Here is a 22,944-nt window from a genome sequence, read left to right as displayed (position 1 = left end):
AAGTGGGCAGAGCCCGGCGGACACAGAGGGGACGAACCGAGGGCGGGACTGAGCGGAGGGCGTGCACCTGAGACCCGCAGTTACGGATTGATTGACAGCTGTCTGACTCACGAGTCGCAAAGATGGTGAATGACTGGAGTGACGCCAGCTTTGCAACAGAGCGGTCATTTCTCCTACCTTCACCTGAAGTGGAGGAGGGTGGATTGTCTGTAACAGACACAAACCCGGAGCCTTATCAATGCGAGCCGCTGCTCAAACTGCGTTAACTCCCGATGCCGACGAAGCTAGTGAAGCAGCCGCGCAAGAGAACTGACCTAATCTATCTGCGTCCGCGGCAACCACTTGCGTGTCAGGGTTTGAAAGCGCGTCTCATGTATGAAAATTATCTGTACACATGACGGGCGGCAATAATATCGCAAGAAAAGCCTGACGTGTACTGACAACTGCATTATTTAACCGTATTTTCTTCAATACAATGTTAAAGCAAGTGTCAAGTGAGTTTCATTCATAATGTTTCTACTTCATGTAACATGACAGTTCATACTGGAGTGAAGCCGTTCTCATCATGTGATTGGGGGAAACATTTCTGAGGGCGTGGTGAGCTCGTGTCAGGGGCGCGGATAGTGAGCCGTTGGAGGTGCCATCCTACGTCACGATGTACCACAACGTCCAATAGGAAAATTCAACTGCAGTAGCCACCGTTCAACCTTAGGAGGGCAGCACTTTGGCGGTTTTACACCATATTTTATAGAATTAAAACACTTTATACTCAAATGTCAAAACATTTACTCAAATCAATGAACAGCATTAATAAAGCCCCAGTATTACAGATCATTAACTAAAAAAAGTTGGTTTAGGGTTTAGTTACCCTTTAATATAGATGTTAAATAGAGTTGGACTCAGACTGCATCCCTGCCTCACTCCACGTCCCTGCCGGAAAAACGCGGTTCACACACACACACACACTCACACACACACACACACACACACACACACACACACACACACACACACACTCACACACACACACACACACACACACACACACACACACACACACACACACACACACACACACACACACACACACACACACACACACACACACACACACACACACACACACACACACACACACACACACAGACAGACACAGACACAGACACAGACACAGACACAGACACACACACAGACACACACACAGACACAGACACAGACACAGACACAGACACAGACACAGACACAAACACAAACACAAACACAAACACAAACACTAACACACACACACACACACACACACACACACACACACACACACACACACACACACACACACACACACACACAGACACAGACACAAACACAAACACAAACACACACACACACACACACACACTCACTTAATCGCTCGCTCGCTCACACGCACGCACGCATGTTGGGTTTTCATGTTTTATGGGAACTTTTCATAGGCACAATGGTTTTTATACCGTACATACTCTATATTCTATCCCCCTACACTGCCCCTAAACCTACCCATCACAGGAGACATTCTGCATTTTTACATTTTCAAAAAACATCACAGTCTGATTTATAAGATGTTTTCCTAAAAATGTCCCCACAAGGACGAGGATTTTGGATATTGCCATCTTTGTGGGGACATTTTGTCCCCATAACGTAGGGATTACCAGTCCACACACACACTCACTCACACAATCAATCACACACTCAATCACTCACACACACACACACACACACACACACACACACACACACACACACACACACACACACACACACACACACACACACACACACACACACACACACACACACACACACACACACACACACACACACACACACAATCACACACTCAATCACTCACTCACTTACACACACACACAATCACACACAATCAATCACACACTCAAACACTCACTCACTCACTCACTCACTCACACACACACACACACACACACACACACTCACTCACTCAACACACTCACTCAACACACACACACGCACTCACTCACTCACACACTCGCACACACTCATTAATCGAATGTATTGTTGAAGCCGTCAGCCTGCATCCGTTTTAAAATAATTGTGTTTAACTGTGTAATTTGTGTTGAAAAACTACATTACCCAGATTACAGAAAATTCATCCCTAGTGTCTAGATAAGATTCAAGTCCCTCTTTCAGTTCAAGTCTAAGGGATTTTCACAGTTTAATGCTTAAGGTTAGGGATTTAAACAAACCTTTAACACTAAGTATAAGCAATAGCAATGCTTTACTTCATGAGCACCACTAACTAAACTCCAGTCGGTGAGAAGACACTGGCTAATTCAGTAATTTAGAGCTGTCTTTCATTAATTCAGTTTATCACACAGACCGTTGAATGTGTGTGTGTGTTTGCACGTGTGAACTGTGTGCGTGTGCATTAGAGCCAGAAATAGTCTGAGCTCAGCACTGCTTCCTACAGCAGAAAATAAAAAAATCATAATAAACTGAAAGGTTAAGCATCTTGCCTTTACACAAACACACACACACAGTAGCTGCAGCACACGTAGCTACACCATATGCACACTTACACACACACCCACACGACACAACAAAACAGTCAGGCATCACTTCCGTCTGAGAACACTTACTGTACACACAAAAGTAGAAGCACAGCACATGCAAAAATATATTAACACTCCCACACGATACCAACACAAACACACACACACACACACACACACACACACACACACACACACACACACACACACACACACACACACACACACACACACACACACACACACACACACACTGAACTGATGACTGTGTCCCTCGTCCCCTGAAGGCAAAGATCAATTCTGCCCCTCTGACTGAATGATTGCCTTTCCTATCCATCAATCAACCTAATCTTTCAGCATCAGCATAGATTAGACAACAAAATCAAACACACACACACATTCACACACACTGATATTGCCTAGTATAACTTCCAGCATCCTCAAATTATTGCATTAAAAATACAGCGTGCATTTACAATTCACATACATGCTCTCCGAGGTTTTATCAGAAAACACATTTATTATATGACTGATTATTTAGAAAGCAGCAATAAAAATATATATACGCTATTGCCAAAAGTATTGGGACACCCCTCAAAATCACTGAATTCAGGTGTTCCAATCTCTTCCATGGCCACGGGTGTATAAATCAAGCTCTAGGCCTGCAGACGCTTCTACACACATTTGTGAAAGAATGGGTATTTCTCAGGAGCTCAGTGAACTCAAGCGTGGTACTGTGATCGGTTGCCACCTGTGTAATAAGTCCATTTGTGAAATTTCCTCACTACTAAATATTCCACGCTCAACTGTTAGTGGTGTTCTAACAACGTGGAAGCAATTGGGAACAATAGCAAGTGGTAGGCCTGGTCAAATCCCAGACTGGGGTCAGCACATGCTGAGGGTCACAGTGCGCAGAAGTTGCCAACTTTCTGCAGAGTCAATAGCTACAGACCTCAAAACTTAATGTGGCCTTCAGATGAGCTCAAGAACAGTGTGTAGAGCTTCATTGAATGGGTTTCCATGGTCGAGCAGCTCATCCAAGCCTTACATCACCAAGTGCAATGCAAAGCGCCGGATGCAGTGGGGTAAAGCACGCCGCCACTGGACTCTAGAGCAGAGGAGACGTGTTCTCTGGAGTGACCAATCACGCTTCTCTATCTGGCAATCCGATAGACGAGTCTGGGTTTGGCGGTTGCCAGGAGAACGGGACTTGCCTGACTGCATTGTGCCAAGTGTAAAGTTTGGTGGAGGGGGGATTATGGTGTAGGGTTGTTTTTCAGGGGTTGGGCTTGGCCCCTTAGTTCCAGTGAAAGGAACTCTTAATACTTCAGCATACCAAGACATTTTGGACAATTTCATGCTCCCAACTTTGTGGGAACAGTTTGGGGACGGCCCCTTCCTGTCCCAACATGACTGCGCACCAGTGCACAAAGTTGCCGCTCCATAAAGACATGGATGAGCGAGTTTGGTGTGGAGGAACTTGACTGGCCTGCACAGAGTCCTGACCTCAACCCGATAGAACACCTTTGGGATGAATAAGAGCGGAGACTGAGAGCCAGGCCTTCTCGTCCAACATCAGTGCCTGACCTCACAAACTCGCTTCTAGAAGAATGCTCAAAAATTCCCATTAACACACTCCTAAACCTGTGGAAAGCCTTCCCAGAAGAGTTGAAGCTGTTAGAGCTGCAAAGGGTCTCCATATTAAACCCTACGGATTAAGAATGGGATGTCATTAAAGGTCATCTGCATGTAAAGGAAAGGCCTCCCAAAACCTTTGGCAATATAGTGTATTTGTAATATATATATTCAGCATTTACATACACAAGTGAGTATATTATTTATTATTTTAGGTTGGGAAATAATCAGCTGAGAATACAGAACAAATGCCACTGCAGAAGAATTACCAATGCAAAGCAGTTCTAAACCAAGACCAGAAAGCGTGACCTTTATTCACGCACCTTAAAACCTTACATTTTTGTCCGAGGAGCTGCTTTTGCTCCAAAAACTAAACCAATTAGCATATACTCATGCATATGTATTCAAACAAGCTGTTGTTTGAATCCTGATTCATTTTGAGTGCAAATCACATGACGTGAGCCGCTAGGACTTGGAAAGAGCTTTCAGGTTTTAGTTTTGCCAAGTAAACTCAGTGAGAAGTAGTACTTGTCCAGGCCGTCTCCGTGTTAACGCCTCCTTGCAATGTGTCTGTTCAAACAGCAAACCCTAGTTCATCAGAGCTCTTGCTGAAAAGTTCCCGCTGACCTCCTTGTATTTCTACTTCTGCACGCAGAGAGTAATGCATTCTGCAAGCTGGCAGGTCAGACTGAGGGTATAAATAAGTTCTGTTTTTACACACAAACTGGTTGTAACCCGCCAGGTGGTAAAAGAATAAAACTAAACAATGCGCCATAAACAAATCTTGTCACTTCATGACTAAACAGATTTCCGTATTTCGAAGTTCTCTGCTCTTTTCTGATCAATGTCGACATCTTTTGAGTATTTCTGGGTCTCCTGGGTTTCCTTCCTTTCACTGAAGGAGTTTTAGACTGGAGGATTGTGAGCGCACGGCTATTCAGAGACAATCTGTGTTATTAAAAGCACCAGTGAAACTGAACTGTAATATCTATATTAAAATGACCAATAGAGTGCAGTGCCCGCCCATTTTCTCAGTAGCGTTGGTTCTGGAAGTTTTTTTCCCATTCATTTCTCCCATAGGGATTTCAAAAAAGTGTAATAAGCTATGAACCAAGACAATCAGCCACGAGGTGAATTATAACATTAGAAACTTTGATTTAAAGCAAAAAAAGTATTTAAAAAAATCAATCAAAAACACAAAGGTACAAGACTTTAGTGAGGGAAAGAACTACAATCCCATGAAGCATTGCGAACAGCATAATCAAATGAAAAACGATGGACGAATGTATTATTCCGGACGAATGTCTATTTTAAGTTTATTTCAAAATATGCAAATAAATTACAATATTTTAGTATTTTAAAAGCGTAGGGATTGTGTCATTCCCAGTGATTCATGGGAGTGGGCGGAGCTAATGACATTTTTTGGCGCATGTTGCTTCTTTCGACTCTCTGATTGGTTGGGTTTTGCACAGCATCCTGGGTAATGTAGTTTTCACCATGAATTCTGCTGTTAAAGGTGCACTATGTAATTTATTTTTGTAAAATATCCAAAAACCACTCAGCCAGTGTTATATATTTTGTTCAGTTGAGTACTTACAATATCCCAAAATGTTTCCAACTATTTATAAATCGTGAGAAATTGCTATTTTAACCAAGGAACCGGGACGTGTGAGGGCGTCGCCTGTCAATGGCGTCATATCTGCGTTACCCTCGGTTTCCGGTTTTATTTTGCAGAAACGCTTTACTCTCACTGCAGTGTGAACAAGTGTCATAGCAGCCGCAGAGAGAACGCACAGAGTAACGTCATAACATAATTTTCAACAACTTCAGATTTGTCTAATATGATAAACAGAGCTGCGTTACCTCATACTCATGACCGGAAAACCGGAAGTGGCACCGGCAACTGTCATAATAAAAGTCCCACCAGAGACTGTGTCATAATAAAAGTCCCGCCGGAGACTGTGTTATAATAAAAGTCCCACCAGAGACTGTGTCATAATAAAAGTCCCACCGGAGACTGTCATAATAAAAGTCCCGCCGGAGACTGTGTCATAATAAAAGTCCTGCCGGAGACTGTGTCATAATAAAAGTCCCTGCAGGAGACTGTGTCATATTAAAGTCCCGCTGCTCGCGAGGCGTTTGTTGAGTTCATCTCATTAATAATCGCGCCAGCAGTTCCTCAGTTCCACAACACTCAGTCCTACTCTGCTTCACACTACAGTAACGTTAATAATCGCATCCATGAACATGATTTTCAAGTCCTATCCCGATTCTTTTCCACCGGCTGTGAGGTGAAGACCACATGTCCCAAGATTCTGCGCTCAAATCAAGCGGCAACCTCCCGCAGTTTCTCTTGAAGCCAATACGGAAGTGACATAAACTGCAATTCATCGACTGGCCGCTAGGGACAGGCTCCAGAAGGAGCAGAATCTCATTGAGCTCATGTTAAAATGCCCAACTTTACAGCAGAATAAAACATGTTTGCAGTCTGGTACAAATTGTGGTTTTGGTCTATACGGCTAATTTTGCCCTTCATGACGACTGTGAGAAGGGTGAATTTTTTTATAACTCATTCGTTTACATTATATAAAGCATTAAAGTTCTGCATAATTAAGGGCGTGGCCACTTCAAGTGACAGGTGGATTGCCATTTATCTGCTGTCTGTTAGTCATCGCGTCACCTCAGCTCCGCCCACGTCCTGCTTTTTTTGCCAAATTTTCTGTTATCCGGGAGTGACGTGCGATGACACGCTGCCAAGATGGCGACGGCCAGCTCGTCCCTACTTTACGCTTCAAAACTGCTCATCAGAATCCTGTGTGACGTCAGGGACACTACGTCCATATTTTTTACAGTCTATGGCTCAAACCTGGCGTCATCAAACTACGCCTTTGTTTTGAATAGGCGACCTCTAGTGGACGGAAAAGTTACTTTACTAAAGTACTTACCTTTAAGCACGATTGAGTTGAAATAATGACGGCTCCAGCAGAAGCATCGATTAACAACCTCATAGCTCACAGTAGGTCTGTCTGTAAAGGTTTATAAGTTCTCATTCACACTACGGAGAAACTGAACGGAGTTTTTACTTTGGGAACCCGACTCTATGAAGCTGGATTGAACTGATCGAAATGGAACTGAGCTGAATTGAACTGAAATTAGCTGAATTAAACAATCAATACTGTCAAAAGCTGTAATGAAGTTTAATTGAACTGATCTAAATGGAATCGAGTTGAGCAATCTATACTGTTAGAAAAGTGCTAACGAGTCAAACTGACTTAAGTGAACTGAACCGAATTCATCTGGTCTGAAATTTCAAGTCACAAACACCCAAAAAGCTGCATCGCCACATCCATTGGATTTCATATCGCCAGTTGCTGCTTTAAATGTGACATAGGAACATATATCATATTGAATTTTTTTTAATTATTAATACTTTTATACAGCAAGGATGCATTAAATTGCTCAAAAATGACAGTAATGACATGGATAATGAAAATTGGCGTAATGATGCCGAAAATTCAGCTTTGATCACAGGAATAAATGTATTAATTTGAACACTATTTTACAATATTACTGATTTTTGATCACATAAATGCAGCCTTGGAGAAACTTCTTTCAAAAACATAAAATAGCATCCATGTGTAATTTCCATATATTAGCATCCACAGAGCCAAGCGTGTTGAGCATCTTCAGTGGCAGTGCTGATGTCTAGTGTACTACTACTAGAGTAACAGCCACTGACTGAACATAAGGACCTCTCTCTCACACACACACACACACACACTCCTGTACTCATTCACTCCAACTGTCCATCTCGCTCCACATCGGCCTAGAAACACATGCACACACATGCACATCGACGCACGGGAGGATGCAGTAACCATAGCAACCGGCTGCTGCTTACCTGCTCTTGTATGAGCTGAAACAGAGAGCTTCTATCCATATACTGGGCCCTGGTGCACACACAGCCACAAAAAGAAGGACATAGGGGGATTTCGCACACAGAGACACGTACACACACACGTTCGTCCGTCTGTGCGGCACGCCTCCCCGATGGGAGAGAGAGCCCTCGCACACTGTGCTCTAGCGAGGGCCAGCGGTGTGACTGCGGGATGCCCTCCAGTGAGGTTTGGTCCAGCTTTGGTTGTTCAAATCCAAAGTCCCAGTCACCATCCAGAACCCATAGATCTCTGTGGCACTTTTGCACCCGTTTCCATCCAGCTGCAAAAAAATCGGCTTGCAGTCAATGCACTTTCTGTCTCTTTTTCTCTCCACTTTCCTTCCTCTACCCTTCCGTCCCTCTCCGCTCGCCCGTCTCGTTGTGCTCGTATCGCCTTTACCTATGTAAATCTCTCCCTCTCGCCCTCTCTCCCCTCTGTCCTCCACAAAGGCTGTACTACCTGAATACCAATGAAGGAGGGGAAGGAGGCGGCAGTCTGCGGCCAATCAGAGGCGAGGGGGGCGTGTCCAAAGAGCTGCAGCTCTCCATCTACCCTGCAGGAGTCTTAAAGAGAGACTAAACACACAAACACACGTTCACTGCAGTGCACACACACACACACACACACACACACACACACACACACAGCGCAAGCGCACTCGGGTTTCCTAAATCAGACATTAATCACACGCAGCAGATACTACAAACCCTAAAACACGCTGTTCAGTCACTGCTTGTGCTTGTAACATCCTGGTGATCACATATGCACCGAAACACACTGATTAAGTCATTAGGCTCAGTCATTATCTCTGAGGAATGTTTAACTGTGGTAATAAACGTAATGATGATCCAAAATGCCTCTGTGTTAATCACGATGGTATGAATAAATAAAAGTAATCTGGTAGATGTTAATGGCAGCAATACGCTCTGGAACCTTTAGAGGATTATTATCAACAGTGGTGCAGCAAAAATGTGGGATTTGTCAAATATTTCGGATTGCATATGAGGATCTGGTCTGGTTAGCAGTGGTACTGACCCCTCATGTGAATATGCTGCTCTTCTTAGATATCTGGGTCATATTTTAGCACAGTTCGTTTCGGATTGACTCAACTCAGACTAGGAGGCAGCCAAACTGGTAAAAAATAAATAATTCTTTGCATAAAGCCTGTAAAAAATCTCAACAGATTTTCACCCGAGGCTAAACAGACTGTGCAGATTTTCTTAGACACGAGACTATGACAATACACTCTAATTGTTGGTCATTTCAAGCTCAAATTGATTTGATTTGAGATATCATTAATTTCCATGCAAAAAATAATAATAATAATAAATAAATAAATAAATATGTAAAAATATATAATATTAAAAAACTATATATATATATATATATATATATATATATATATATATATATATATATATATATATATATATATATATATATATATATATATATATATATATATATATATATATATATATATATACATTCATATTTGCTATTTTTTATATGTGTATATATATATTCAAAATGTTTTGGCTAACTATATATATATATATATATATATATATATATATATATATATATATATATATATATATATATATATATATATATATATATATAAATGAATTATGTTTGTGTGTGTATATATATATATATATATATTTCAATATATCAAAATATAAAAAAAGATTTAGATAGACTTTAAAATATTTTTTTTCGTAAATATATTTCCTACATTTTTTAGCTAATTATATATATATATATATATATATATATATATATATATATATATATATATATATATATATATATATATATATATATATATATATATATATATATATATATTAGGGCTGTCAAAAGATTAATCGCGATTAATCGCATCCAAAATAAAAGTTTGTGTTTACATAATATATGTGTGTGTACTCTGTTAATTATTTTTTATATATAAATACACACACATTCATGTATATATTTAAGAAATATTTGCATGTATATACTGTATATACATTTATATAATCTATAATATATATAAATATAAATGTTTTATATATAAAAATTATATTTTTTTCTTAAATATATACATGCTTGTGTGTGTGTTTATATATAAATAATAATTAACAGAGTACACACACATATATTATGTAAACACAAACTTTTATTTTGGATGCGATTAATCGCGATTAATCTTTTGACAGCCCTAATATATATATATAAACACATACATAAATTTATATTTGCTATTTATATATATATATATATATATATATATATATATATATATATATATATATATATATATAGTTTTTTTAATGAAATATTTTTAAATATATCAAAATATACAAAAAATATATCTAATATAGATTTTTAAATATATTTACGTAAATATATATATATATATATATATATATATATATATATATATATATATATATATATATATATATATATATATATATATATATATATATATATGTATGTTTGTGTGTGTGTGTGTGTTTACAAATATACTTTGGAAAAATAAAATAAAAAACCCAGAGAAAATATACTGTTAATATACTTTAAAAAAATCAGTGTTAAAATAAGTGTCTGTAGCACAAACGATATGGGACAGATTTGGCTACACACCAAAACGCATCCCTCAGTGTCAGCGTTTTGTTCAAATCTCTAACCCTAATTATGAGCAATGTAGTGATGCCAGCCTTAGCAAACACCACTAACAATCACGACAGCTTTTAACCTGGAGCTAAATTGGCAGAATTTGGATTATACGCAGACCATGATCATCTTTATGAATACGTCTGGTGTGATTGAGACTGCTGAGCTGCACGATGCAGTGATTTACAGTAACACCTGGCTGTTACTCCATCAGGAGTGGATCAATGATGCTGACGGGCACTTCATCAACAACAGGCATTTGTGACTCACGATATTCATTCTTACTGATACTCATGTGTCGCCATGTCAATCCATTACTGGCCCCATGTCAATGAACTTCATGACCTTTCGACACTGCCAGCATAATATAAGACAGTGCTGACCTTGATCAATGACCATAAAACCATGAAATCTGTTTTTCCGAGGAAGCACCAATCAATATCATTTTTCTGTAATCACATTAGCCCCTTACGACTATGAGGTGAATCAAAGCACATCAGCAAAATAACTATTCGCCATTTATATGCATATTTATTACTTGTTGTTTTGTAAGTAAACTAATATAGAATATAGTTTGAGCCAATTAGAGAGAGAATATTATTATTTTTAATATCCTATCCAATGACTGAAGCCTCATTTCCACACAGTAAAGGCTGCAGAACAGAGCAGTGCTGCCCTCTCCTGGTGAAACCTAAGCAAGTCATTCTCTATACACCACACAAAGACTTTTATTCCACACTTGCATTCACACATTTCTCTTATTGGGCTTTGTAAAGACATACCCATGTGATGCTGATCAAATCAACGTTTTAACCGATAATTAGCCCATAAGTTAGCACTACAAAAATCTGTGAGTCTTATATTATACTGCTTTATTTCCCAGTCTGGTCTTATATACACTATTGTTTACGTCATAAGCCTATTCTGGAGGTCAATCTGTAATTTAATGCATTTGACCTGCTATTAATAACTTTTAACTGACCTGAATTGATATGCTTTTGAGTTTATGTGCATAACATACAATGCACAAAACCACATATTTTTCATAGAAAATATTTGTCATAGATATGCATAAGCCATACCGTATTTAACAGGTCGCACACGTGACGGCTGTCTCATGCATAGCTGTGATGTAGGTGCTCATACAGTGCCTACACAGGGGGAAAATGTGAGAAATCGTTAATTACAGCATAAATAGCTAAATACAATAATTCTGACCTTATGTTATATTCAATGTTCAGTACACTGTGTTAGTGGCATTACATGAGTAATTCATAGAACTACTAATGAAAAAAGTGTGTAATTATTTCCTGGAGTAGTTGAGTTTACAGTGTTATTTATAGTCCTACTGTTATTATATCAATATGCAATATGCGCAATATGGATGCGACTCACCAAGTCCAGTGTCCAGGTGTGTGGAAATCAATCTGCCATTTTGTTTTTCACATTTCATAACACCAGCAGTCTATAATGAGTAAGATCAGTTATTGTCAGTTAAAAATGCCCAATTACAATCTGTCTGTCTGTCTGTCTGTCTGTCTGTCTGTCTGTCTGTCTGTCTGTCTGTCTATCTATCTATCTATCTATCTATCTATCTATCTATCTATCTATCATAAGATCTATTTATGCTATTGACAAGGGTTAAGTGTGCACAAAGCAATTTAGCTCTTGTGTGTCTGTTATTGCACTACAGTTCTTCTTATCTATCTATCTATCTATCTATCTATCTATCTATCTATCTATCTATCTATCTATCTATCTATCTATCTATCTATCTATCTATCTATCTATCTATCTATCTATCTATCTATCATAAGATATATTTATGTATTGACATGGGTTAAGTGTGCACAGACTGAGGGAAGGTGCTGGTTTCAGCACTAGACACCTGCAGACACCTTATACTACGTCAAAAAGATAAGCTGTACGTACTGACCTGTATCAAACACACACACACACACACACACACACACACACACACACACACACAGGAATGACAGTGACAGTCATCACAGGTGTGTGAGATGTGCCTTGTGCATAATACCTTGCCTACTATATGATGCAATTCTGTTACAATCCAAAGTGTAACAAAAGACGCCCTATCTTCAAGAGTCCACTAATAATAGAAACTAATAATAATGTTATAATCAAATAAAAATGAAATAGTGTTCCATTTGAGTGTTATTCATGAGCGCGCAAGAGTTAAAGCGTCACGCGCTCAATCACCAACTTGAGTCGCCTAGCCTATAGAAAGTTAAAATAAACAGGTTAATACTCTGGTTTACCAACTTAAGTTTAATTGCAAATATGTGGTAGGCTAATTAAAAGTTCTGTAAAGCGGGCTTGCAGTAGATGTGAACAGAAAACCCTGAAGTGAAGAGATTCAAGATGGCGTTCTGACTGGAACACCATCCAGGCTGAAAATGTGAATAACAGAACAAGCAGGAGAGATAGAAATAGAACTGTGCATCGGCCCGATAGCAGCCTGAACTAAATAGATGACTTGATAGGTGAACGGTGCAAAGATGAGGGAAAACAACCCGACGGGATACGCGCTTCCCTGCCAACGGAGAGATAACAAAAGAATGCGCGAGCGCTTAAAGCATCCAGCCCAGTTTGATCAGTCCCAATATGTCAATCGGATCCATAACGCACAAACCCCCGGGAATGCATACACAGATCGATATGTTCAACCTGACCATGGTACCGGTGGGTTCTGGTCGGTAAAGCTGGTCTTTGGGTCGTTGGCAACTTTCCTAACAGCCGAGCTCTTCTCTCAGAACACTCAGCATAGGAGCTGCTGGTTTATATACTATAACGTTTTACTCGTTTATATCTATAGCTCATACATTACCCCAACACCTCTTGAAATGTGTGAATATGACCCTCGATATGTGAGACACTTTATTTCACGCACATTTAATTTATAGAAGGTTTAACAATAAATAATCGGAGAAACGTCACGAGGACTGAGTGGCCGGACTGTGTTAGTTCGTCAACTACTTCAGCTTATTAAAAACGAAAACGACGTTTTACATGAATCAAACCCACCCTGTTCTCGAGTGTGTTGATGGGGCTTTCAGACACATTCGGTGTTTTCCGACTCGGTTTCGTTGTTTTGGGCTAATTTTACGCGAATTCTGCTAAATACATCACCGCGCTCGCCGGTTTGAGCTGATTTTCGGGGAAAAAAAGTTGATGGCTCAATGAATTCAGGCTATAACGACACACGCACGTGAAGCCCAAAGCCTCCCCTCTCAGACCGTGGCGTTGGGAGGATCGATACCGAACGAGTCTGCCTGAATTCGGCCTTAGTTCGAGGAGGAAGAAACACAAACCAGCCTGCGCAGATTTCATGGAAGCCCGCTTGATCAGCTGCTGGCAGTTGGTGTTCTCAATCACGTCCGCGTGGAGGCTTCATAGAACAGGCGCACTTCGGCGAATTATATACACACTTTCAGCGGCACTTCGTGAGAGTTATTTGAATAAATTATATTTTAATTCGAATCTAAACAAAGGCGGAGGTGTTACGCTGAGGTAATTTAATCATCATTCGCTCATTTTAAGCCGCTCCTAAGGAATTTCCTCCCAAGAAACTTGTACTTTTTCGTGAAAGAGTTTTTGACAGTTGGGTTCTGTGTCTTTCTTTGAAATCCTCCAGGACCGAACATGGCTGAGACGGCAGCTACCCCCTCATCCAAGCCCAAGAAGGCGAAAAACTCCAAGAAAGCGACGTCGCATCCCAAATACTCCGAGATGATCAAAGCGGCCATCGCCGCCGACCGGAGTCGCAGCGGCGCGTCGCGTCAGTCCATCCAGAAGTACGTGAAAAACCACTACAAGGTGGGCGACAACGCCGACTCCCAGATCAAACTCGCTCTGAAGCGTCTGGTGGCCAGCGGGCTCCTTCGCCACACCAAGGGCATCGGGGCTTCGGGCTCCTTCAAACTGGCCAAAGCTGAAGACGTCAAGAAGCCAGAGAAACCCAAACCAGCAGCCGTGAGAGTCAAGAAGCCAGCCAAAGCCGCTGCCAAGCCCAAGAAAGCCCCCAAGCCCAAGAAAGTGGCGAAATCCCCGGCGAAAAGTAAGAAAGCCGCCGAGAAGAAAGTGAAGAAGGCGGTGGAGAAGAAGAAAACGCCTGTCAAAGCCAAGAAAGTTGTCAAGAAGGCGAAGGTGGCCAAACCTGCCAAGGCGAGCAAAGCCAAGAAGGCGAAAACGGCGAAACCCAAACCCAAAACAGCGGCCAGGAAAACGGGGAAAAAGAAGTAATTGACCGGACTGATTCATTCGAAACTCGGTGTAAATAAACTTTTTGAAGCAAATGTTTTTTGGTATATTGTTATTTTTGTAAGGTCTTCAACCCCGCATTTTTACAGCGCGTTTCTCCAGAAACTTTTTTGTGATTCTCTAAAGAAGATCCCGGCTAAACTGTTATTTATTTTTAAAAAATTCCTGGACATTTTTTTTTTCTTTAAGTTGAACTGTGTTGCACACTATTATTATCATCCAGACATACTCTAATTAATTTTTGCTAATTAGATATGTTGATATGAAGATATGTTCTTATTGTAGGTCATTCTAGGACTGTGAAGAACAATAATTAAATGTCTTTGTATGAAGAACGGTGACCGATGGCGATGTACATAATACACTTGTGACGTGGACTATTGTAGTCTAGTTCCATGGCTGTCCATTTTATGTCCATACTGTGCATCAATAAACTTCTCTCATTTCAAACGCAGTCGTTTGTCTGGTGTTTTTACGGAGTGAGGGCAGATTAAACGGGTGCTATGACACTGGTCCCGTCCCATGAGAGAAGGAGGGTCTTTGGGGACCGCAACTTCCAGTTCATCGCAGAGCAAAAGGTGAAGCGCATCCTTGGTTTTGAGGGGCGTTTGACTCACTGCTGCCCCCAGCGGCACATCTGAGAACTGCACCTGTCAGTGTTACGCCGAGATGACGTGTAATAAAATCTAAATGAAAACAATTTCAAAATGAAAAAAAAAAAACTAAACTGAATAATAATGATCACATTAATATTAGTTTGATACACAGTATAATATAACATTTGAAGTCTTTACATGCCTTAGTTAAACATGAACACACAGAGCTACATATTCTTCTAAAATACATGTATTCGTTAAAACACTAAAACTAAAATAAATGTACCGAAACATTTGACAATAGGCCTAAAAAAACCCAGAAAACTAAAAACTGAAAATCAACCCAGTTACACTTTAGATTAGGGACAATTCTCACTATTAACTATGACTTTTGCCTCAAACTCATAATTACTGCTTATTAATAGTTAGTAAGGTAGTTGTTAAATTTAGGATTATGGGATGTAGATTATGGTCATGCGGAAAAAGGCATTAATATGAGCTTTATAAATGCTAATAAACAGACAATATCATAGCAATATGCATGCTAATAAGCAACTAGTTCCTAGTGAGAATTGGACACTAAAATGATATCATGTATAAATTAGGCCAGAACGATTAATTTCATTTGCGATATATCGCGATATGATAAAACACGATTTTGTAACCGCAAAAGCTGCGATTACACTCTGGTCACGTGACACGCGAGAGTAAAGCTTTCTGCAGAAGAAGCATCAACTTGGCACGTTACTTCTACAGGCCTGGGGTAAACTTAAAGTGGGCGGGGTTAACGCGCAGATGTTCTGCACCTGCTTTTCTCCTGAAGTAGGGAATGTCCTGGCCAGAACGAACTATGTTCTTGTTCTTGTCACCTCGAGAAAATGAACACATTTCTTAGTTCTTGCAGAGTAAACTCCACTGTAAAATCCAACAGTTGTTCTTACTAAGACTTTTTTAGTAAACTTTACTTAATGTCCAATAATTTGTTGAACTTACTTAAAACAATTAAGTAATCTGAACTATTTGCATGCTATGCCTTCGTTACTTAGAAAACTCAAATAAACATTACTTGACTGGTTTGAGTACCATTTTGCCAAAGCAAAAAAACAAGCAGGCGGGCGGGCAAAGTGTTTTTGAGGTGGTGCAATTTTTTATAGACTTATCACTCATTTCCTCCACTTCCTCTCACCATAATTGTGATTAGTGTTCCCTTTGGTTGGACACTTGGAACTTTATTCATATTATAGTAATTAACTTCCTATTAATGCAGCAATGCAACAAGAAATCATAGTTGTATGATTTCAAAAGAAGGGAAGTAATATATATATAAATAAATATATATATATATATATATATATATATATATATATATATATATATATATATATATATATATATATAATATTTGTCAATTAATGATGTATAACATAACTATATTTAATGTCAAATAATGATCTTTTAACATTATTTTTGCTGATATTTATGGCATAACCTTTTAATTGAGTTGATATAATCCCTCTATACTTGTCACAATATCATTTGACCATGCTTGAGTGTGTCACACACAGACTTCAACATTCAGCATGCAAAACACAACAATGGTAACAAGGATTTATTTTTTATTAATATTTATTTATTTTTTATTATTAATACGACCTTTACTATTTTACTTGCTGTCATTATTCGGGTTATACTGACAAAAGACAAATAGTAAAATAAAGCTAAAAATCGTAAAACGAAGCAATTGTTTTATTCATGCCACAATGCACTCTGGGAGTACACTTCCTCAGACCCCAGATAGAATTAAGTTGACAAAACTTAAACGGTTTAAGTAAGAACAGCTTAATGCAATTAAGTAATGCTTACTTAATTGTTTTTAGTACCTGTAGACTATTGATAAGTAATAAATGTTGAATGGAGTTCAGTTGTTGCTTTTTGTCTTCACTTATTTTTTTAAGTTCAGCTTACTTGAGAATTTTAAGGCAATCGGTTTCCTAATATTTTCCTAGTAATGTGAGCACTAATAACAAGTTAACATAACCAATAATTTTGAGTTAAGTATACTTCATTTACAAGTTTTCTGTACAAATTTTGTTAAGTTTAACCGACAAAAAAATAATACTCTGCTTTACTTGAAAATTTTAAGGCAATCGGTTTCCTCACTTTTTCTAAGTAAAGTCAACTTATTATGTTTTACAGTGAATGTAAAATAAAATTACTTTCCATCATGCAAAAAACCCTTAAAGTCTGAGACCTCAATCAAAATCTATTTTTCAAATAATCCTGGAAATATTAAATTTAACATTTTTAAAGCAAATTAAAATTACGGTCACACTTTAGATTAGGGTCCAATTCTCACTATTAACTATGACTTTTGCCTCAAACTCATTATTATTATTATATATAATATTTTGAATAGTTAGTAAGGTGTTAAGTTTACGACTGAGGGATGTAGAATATGCTCATGCAGAATAAGGCATTAATATGTGCTTTACAAGTACTAATAAACAGCCAATATCATGCATGCTAATAAGCAGCTATTAATAGTGAGAATTGGACCCTAAAGTGTTTTATCATGTTGAAATATTTCCTATTTCTGTCAAATGAACTGTAAACAACAGAGTGGCTCTGCACAGATGGTCAGATTTTCTTCTGAAGCCCAAGATGCCATCAAGAAATCATCAGGTTGTGTCATTACATTTTTACTCAAACCGTTATGCTGATATAATAATTTGTATTAAATGAAAAATGAAAATAAAACGGTCATAAAAACCCAAATAAATATATTTGGCGAGATATACTCAACCATTTCAGACTTCATAAAACATGAATATTAATTTGTATTACTGCAACATGACTATTAAAGCAAATCCCAAAAAAGATTGATTATCTGATTAAAGATGAAATAAAATGTACTTTCCCTTATACAAAAAAAACCTTAAAGTCTGAGACCTCAATCAAAACCAGACTTTTTTTTTTTTCAAATAACCCTGGAAATATTAGATTTAACATTTTAAAAACAAATTAAAATTAAAGTCACTTTAGATTAGGGTCCATTTTTTTATTATTAACTATGATATTTGCCTCAATAAACTCATAATTACTGCTTATTAATAGTTAGTAAGGTAGTTGTTAAATTTAGGATGTAGAATATGCTCATGCAGAATAAGGCATTAATATGTGCTTAATAAGTACTAATAAACAGACAATATCATAGTAATATGCATGCTAATAAGTTCATAATGAGAACTGGACCCTGAACTAAAGCGCTACCAAAATGACATCATGTAGAAATATTTCTGATTTCTGTGTCTGTAATCAAATGAACTGCAAACGGAGTGACTGTGAACTTCCACTGAAGCTCAAGATGCTCTTCAGATCATAAACCCCGCTGGAGAACTGATCATCATTAAATCATTACTCAAACCGTCATGCTGATAATATCATTTTTATTAAATGAAAAAGGAGAGTTTTCAATAGACATTTATCTTGATGTTGAACACAACTCAATCATCTCGTATGCTCTATGTATTTTGCATAGTGCTCTTGAAACGTGATACCGTCTCCAGTCTGAACGGAAATGAGACACGGGCTCACTGACACGAGAGGGCCGGCTGCAAACCTCACACATTCATGCATTCAACGCTGATTTCTGCTACAGAAATACACTCACCTAAAGGATTATTAGGAACACATACTAAAACTGTGTTTGACCCCCTTTCGCCTTCAGAACTGCCTTAATTCTACGTGGCATTGATTCAACAAGGTGCTGAAAGCATTCTTTAGAAATGTTGGCCCTTATTGATAGGATAGCATCTTGCAGTTGATGGAGATTTGTGGGATGCACATCCAGGGCACGAAGCTCCCGTTCCACCACATCCCAAAGATGCTCTATTGGGTTGAGATCTGGTGACTGTGGGGGTCATTTTAGTTCAGTGAACTCATTGTCATGTTCAAGAAACCAATTTGAAATGATTCAAGCTTTGTGACGGTGCATTATCCTGCTGGAAGTAGCCATCAGAGGATGGGGACATGGTGGTCAGAAACAATGCTCAGGTAGGCCGTGGCATTTAAACAATGCCCAATTGGCACTAAGGGGCCTAAAGTGTGCCAAGAAAACATCCCCCACACCATTACACCACCACCACCAGCCTGCACAGTGGTAACAAGGCATGATGGATCCATGTTCTCATTCTGTTTACGCCAAATTCTGACTCTACCATCTGAATGTCTCAACAGAAATCGAGACTCATCAGACCAGGCAACATTTTTCCAGTCTTCAACTGTCCAATTTTGGTGAGTTCGTGCAAATTGTCGGCTCTTTTTCCTATTTGTAGTGGAGATGAGTGGTACCCGGTGGGGTCTTCTGCTGTTGTAGCTCATCCGCCTCAAGGTTGTGCGTGTTGTGGCTGCACAAATGCTTTGCTGCATACCTCGGTTGTAACGAGTGGTTATTTCAGTCAAAGTTGCTCTTCTATCAGCTTGAATCAGTCGGCCCATTCTCCTCTGACCTCTAGCATCAACAAGGCATTTTCGCCCACAGGACTGCCGCATACTGGATGTTTTTCCCTTTTCACACCATTCTTTGTAAACCCTAGAAATGGTTGTGCGTGAAAATCCCAGTAACTGAGCAGATTGTGAAATACTCAGACCGGCCCGTCTGGCACCAACAACCATACCACGCTCAAAATTGCTTAAATCACCTTTCTTTCCCATTCTGACATTCAGTTTGGAGTTCAGGAGATTGTCTTGACCAGGACCACACCCCTAAATGCATTGGAGCAACTGCCATGTGATTGGTTGATTAGATAATTGCATTAATGAGAAATTGAACAGGTGTTCCTAATAATCCTTTAGGGTGAGTGTATATGACGAGTCATGTGACGCGCCATTTTCAACGTGCTGATGTCATAGAGCACAGTACACAAAATCACCAGAAAAAAAATCTAGTTTATTACAAAATATTTCTATTACAACATACTGGCTTCATTCCAAGCATCTGATTTGATACTGAAGCTGGAAGATCATGGCAGCTGAGACGCAAGCCTGGGGGATTTCAAAGTTGGGCTCACCGTTTTTAACCCTGGGCATTAATACTGAACAAAATATTGAAATTATGAAAATTAAAGCAATGAATCAGAACATTGCGGTTCTGTCTTCTTGAAGGAGTATCTCCACATGCAAATTCTCATGAATTAGCAAGACAGAGCTTCATGTCTTTAGGCTTTTTTTTTTTTTTTTGGAATGAAAGTGTTAGGTCCAATAAACAGTAACAGCTCTGAGATGAATTAATTTCGGACAATATAATAATTAAATACAGTCAGCCAAGTCATCCTCTACGGTCTATGCTGAGCTATAGGACGGCTCTGAACTAGGCCAAAGCATCAGAGCATTTCATCTTCTTAAAATATCGTTTAAAATACATTTATTAACACCATCCATTCCCTACTGCAATTTTAAACGGAATCTGAGATCATACAATCAATATAGGCAAACGGAGAAGCAAGATTTTGGGCCCAGTTTAGCTATTTTCAAAATCATCAATGGGTTTTTGCCTCGGCATCTTAAAAAACCCCCACCGATAATGTGTCAGTCATGGTCCATGCATATAAACAACCAACATGAAATGGACATTTATTCCGGTTTAATATCAGCCAATTTAGAGGATGCACTTCGTTTAGTTGATTGTTTCTTAAAAGGGATAGTTCACCCAAAAATGATCATTTTTCATGATTTACTCGCCCTCAAGTCATCCTAGGTGTATATGGCATTCTTCTTTCAGACGAATAAAATCAGCGTTATATTAAAAACGTCCAAGCTTTATAATGGCAGTGAAGGGTTGGGTCATTTGTGAAGTCCATAAAAGTGCACCTATCCATCATATAACTGCTCCACACGGCTCCAGCGGGTTAATAAAGGCCTTCTGAAGCGATGTGACGCGTTTTGTGCAGTGAAGAAAAATATCCATATTTAAAACTTTATAGACTAAAATAACTAGCTTCTGGCGGTCAGCGGTACGCAAATCGACTTGAGCTAAAAGAGTGACCCCTGACGTGATATACAGGACCATCGCACGCTTTGACGCCTCTCGCGGATAGTGCTGGGCAACAAAATCCAGCCTTTAACAAACTTTATGGATATTTTTCTAACACAAACGCATCGCTTCTCTTCAGAAGGCCTTTATTAACCCAGCGGAGCCGCGTGGAGCAGTTATATGATGGATAGATGCACTTTTTATACATTTTTAACGAAGAAACCATTCACTGCCATTATAAAGTTGGAAGAGCCAGGACATTATTAATATAACTCTGATTTTATTCGTCTGAAAGAAGAATGTCATATACACCTAGGATGACTTGAGGGCGGGTAAATCATGTGCTAATTAAAATTTTTGGGTGAACTATCCCTTTAATGAGTCAAAAACGGTTATTTTCAATAGACATCCGTGACATATCACTAGAGCTCAACTTCTATTTCACCCAGAACTTACGTTAGCTTCTCAAATATTCAGAGAGGGTGAATTATGAACTAAACTGAAGGACATTTCCTGAAATGGCTGAGCGAAAACTGAACTGATCCCAACACTGAGATGTGTCTGAATACATTCACATGGAATATATTCTTGATCCATATCGATTTCCCAAGATCTTAAATACATTACAAACTGTGCAATTCAAAACATAACCTGCTAAATCATTCTCTTGAAACATGTCTCTTGGGGTCGACCGATGTAGGTCAGACAGTAATTTTCGTAGTAGTAAAAGCATGTGTGTAATACTTTAGTCCAGCTGAAGAAAAAAAAAAACCACCCAAAACAATCGACTGCTTAATTCGGTTGTTGTCACTGTAACTAGCAGGGCTTCCCACCCTTGTTAAGCCACAGTGACTCTGTAAGGCCAAGACAGAGCGCAGGAAATGAAGGAGTGTGTGTTTATCTGCATGTATTGTGAGAGAAACGTGTGCGCGCATCATTTGTGTCGGCTGAAGGCTCTGTATAGAGCGAAGCCCAGCATGGCGGCTATTGTGGCGCCCAGAGTCACACGCAGCCAGAAGGACGTGCTGCTCATGTCTGATCCATTCAGGTGCCTGCAGACAGGAAGTGACAGAGACAGAGAGAGATTGAAATACACTCAGTATTTCTGGTGACCTTGATGACACACAAACAGTCAAGCAGGCTAATTTTAGTCTGGCATACGCAAATCTTTCATCTTGTTCAAGTCAACATGCGCTTGTTTGTAAGCCATTTTACACAGCGGAAAGATT

At 39.1% G+C, this 22,944-nt stretch overlaps 3 protein-coding genes across 4 annotated transcripts in view; 1 reads left to right on the top strand and 2 right to left on the bottom strand.

Moving 5' to 3' along the window:
* rhbdl1 (rhomboid, veinlet-like 1) overlaps positions 1-8,139 on the bottom strand; it is a gene marked incomplete at both ends in the record, with an annotated part of 51,095 nt that extends 42,956 nt beyond the window's left edge. The window contains one exon of the mRNA XM_079806307.1: positions 8,101-8,139. Coding sequence (XP_079662433.1) covers positions 8,101-8,139 — 39 coding nt within the window. The remainder of the gene's footprint in view (positions 1-8,100) is intronic.
* A 5,613-nt stretch (positions 8,140-13,752) lies between these two features.
* h1-0 (H1.0 linker histone) lies at positions 13,753-15,541 on the top strand. Its single transcript, XM_079806306.1, has 2 exons — positions 13,753-14,338; positions 14,463-15,541. Exon 2 carries the CDS (start codon positions 14,471-14,473, stop codon positions 15,068-15,070), a length of 600 nt encoding a protein of 199 aa, XP_079662432.1. The 5' UTR covers positions 13,753-14,338; positions 14,463-14,470; the 3' UTR covers positions 15,071-15,541.
* A 5,381-nt stretch (positions 15,542-20,922) lies between these two features.
* rhot2 (ras homolog family member T2) overlaps positions 20,923-22,944 on the bottom strand; it is a 33,931-nt gene continuing 31,909 nt past the window's right edge. For both annotated transcript variants that reach the window (XM_079805730.1, XM_079805731.1), the window contains exon 19: positions 20,923-22,767. In XM_079805730.1, the coding sequence (XP_079661856.1) occupies positions 22,650-22,767 (118 nt within the window). In that variant the 3' untranslated portion in view covers positions 20,923-22,649. The remainder of the gene's footprint in view (positions 22,768-22,944) is intronic.

The sequence above is a fragment of the Gobio gobio genome (assembly GCF_949357685.1).
Source record: "Gobio gobio genome assembly, chromosome: 23".
In the NCBI taxonomy this organism is placed as follows: domain Eukaryota; kingdom Metazoa; phylum Chordata; class Actinopteri; order Cypriniformes; family Gobionidae; genus Gobio; species Gobio gobio.
This window is presented reverse-complemented; position numbering and strand designations above follow the sequence as displayed.

What these genes read in the sequence shown, in the direction of transcription:
- h1-0 (XM_079806306.1), top strand. Translation starts at nt 14,471, where the DNA reads ATGGCTGAGACGGCAGCTACCCCCTCATCCAAGCCCAAGAAGGCGAAA.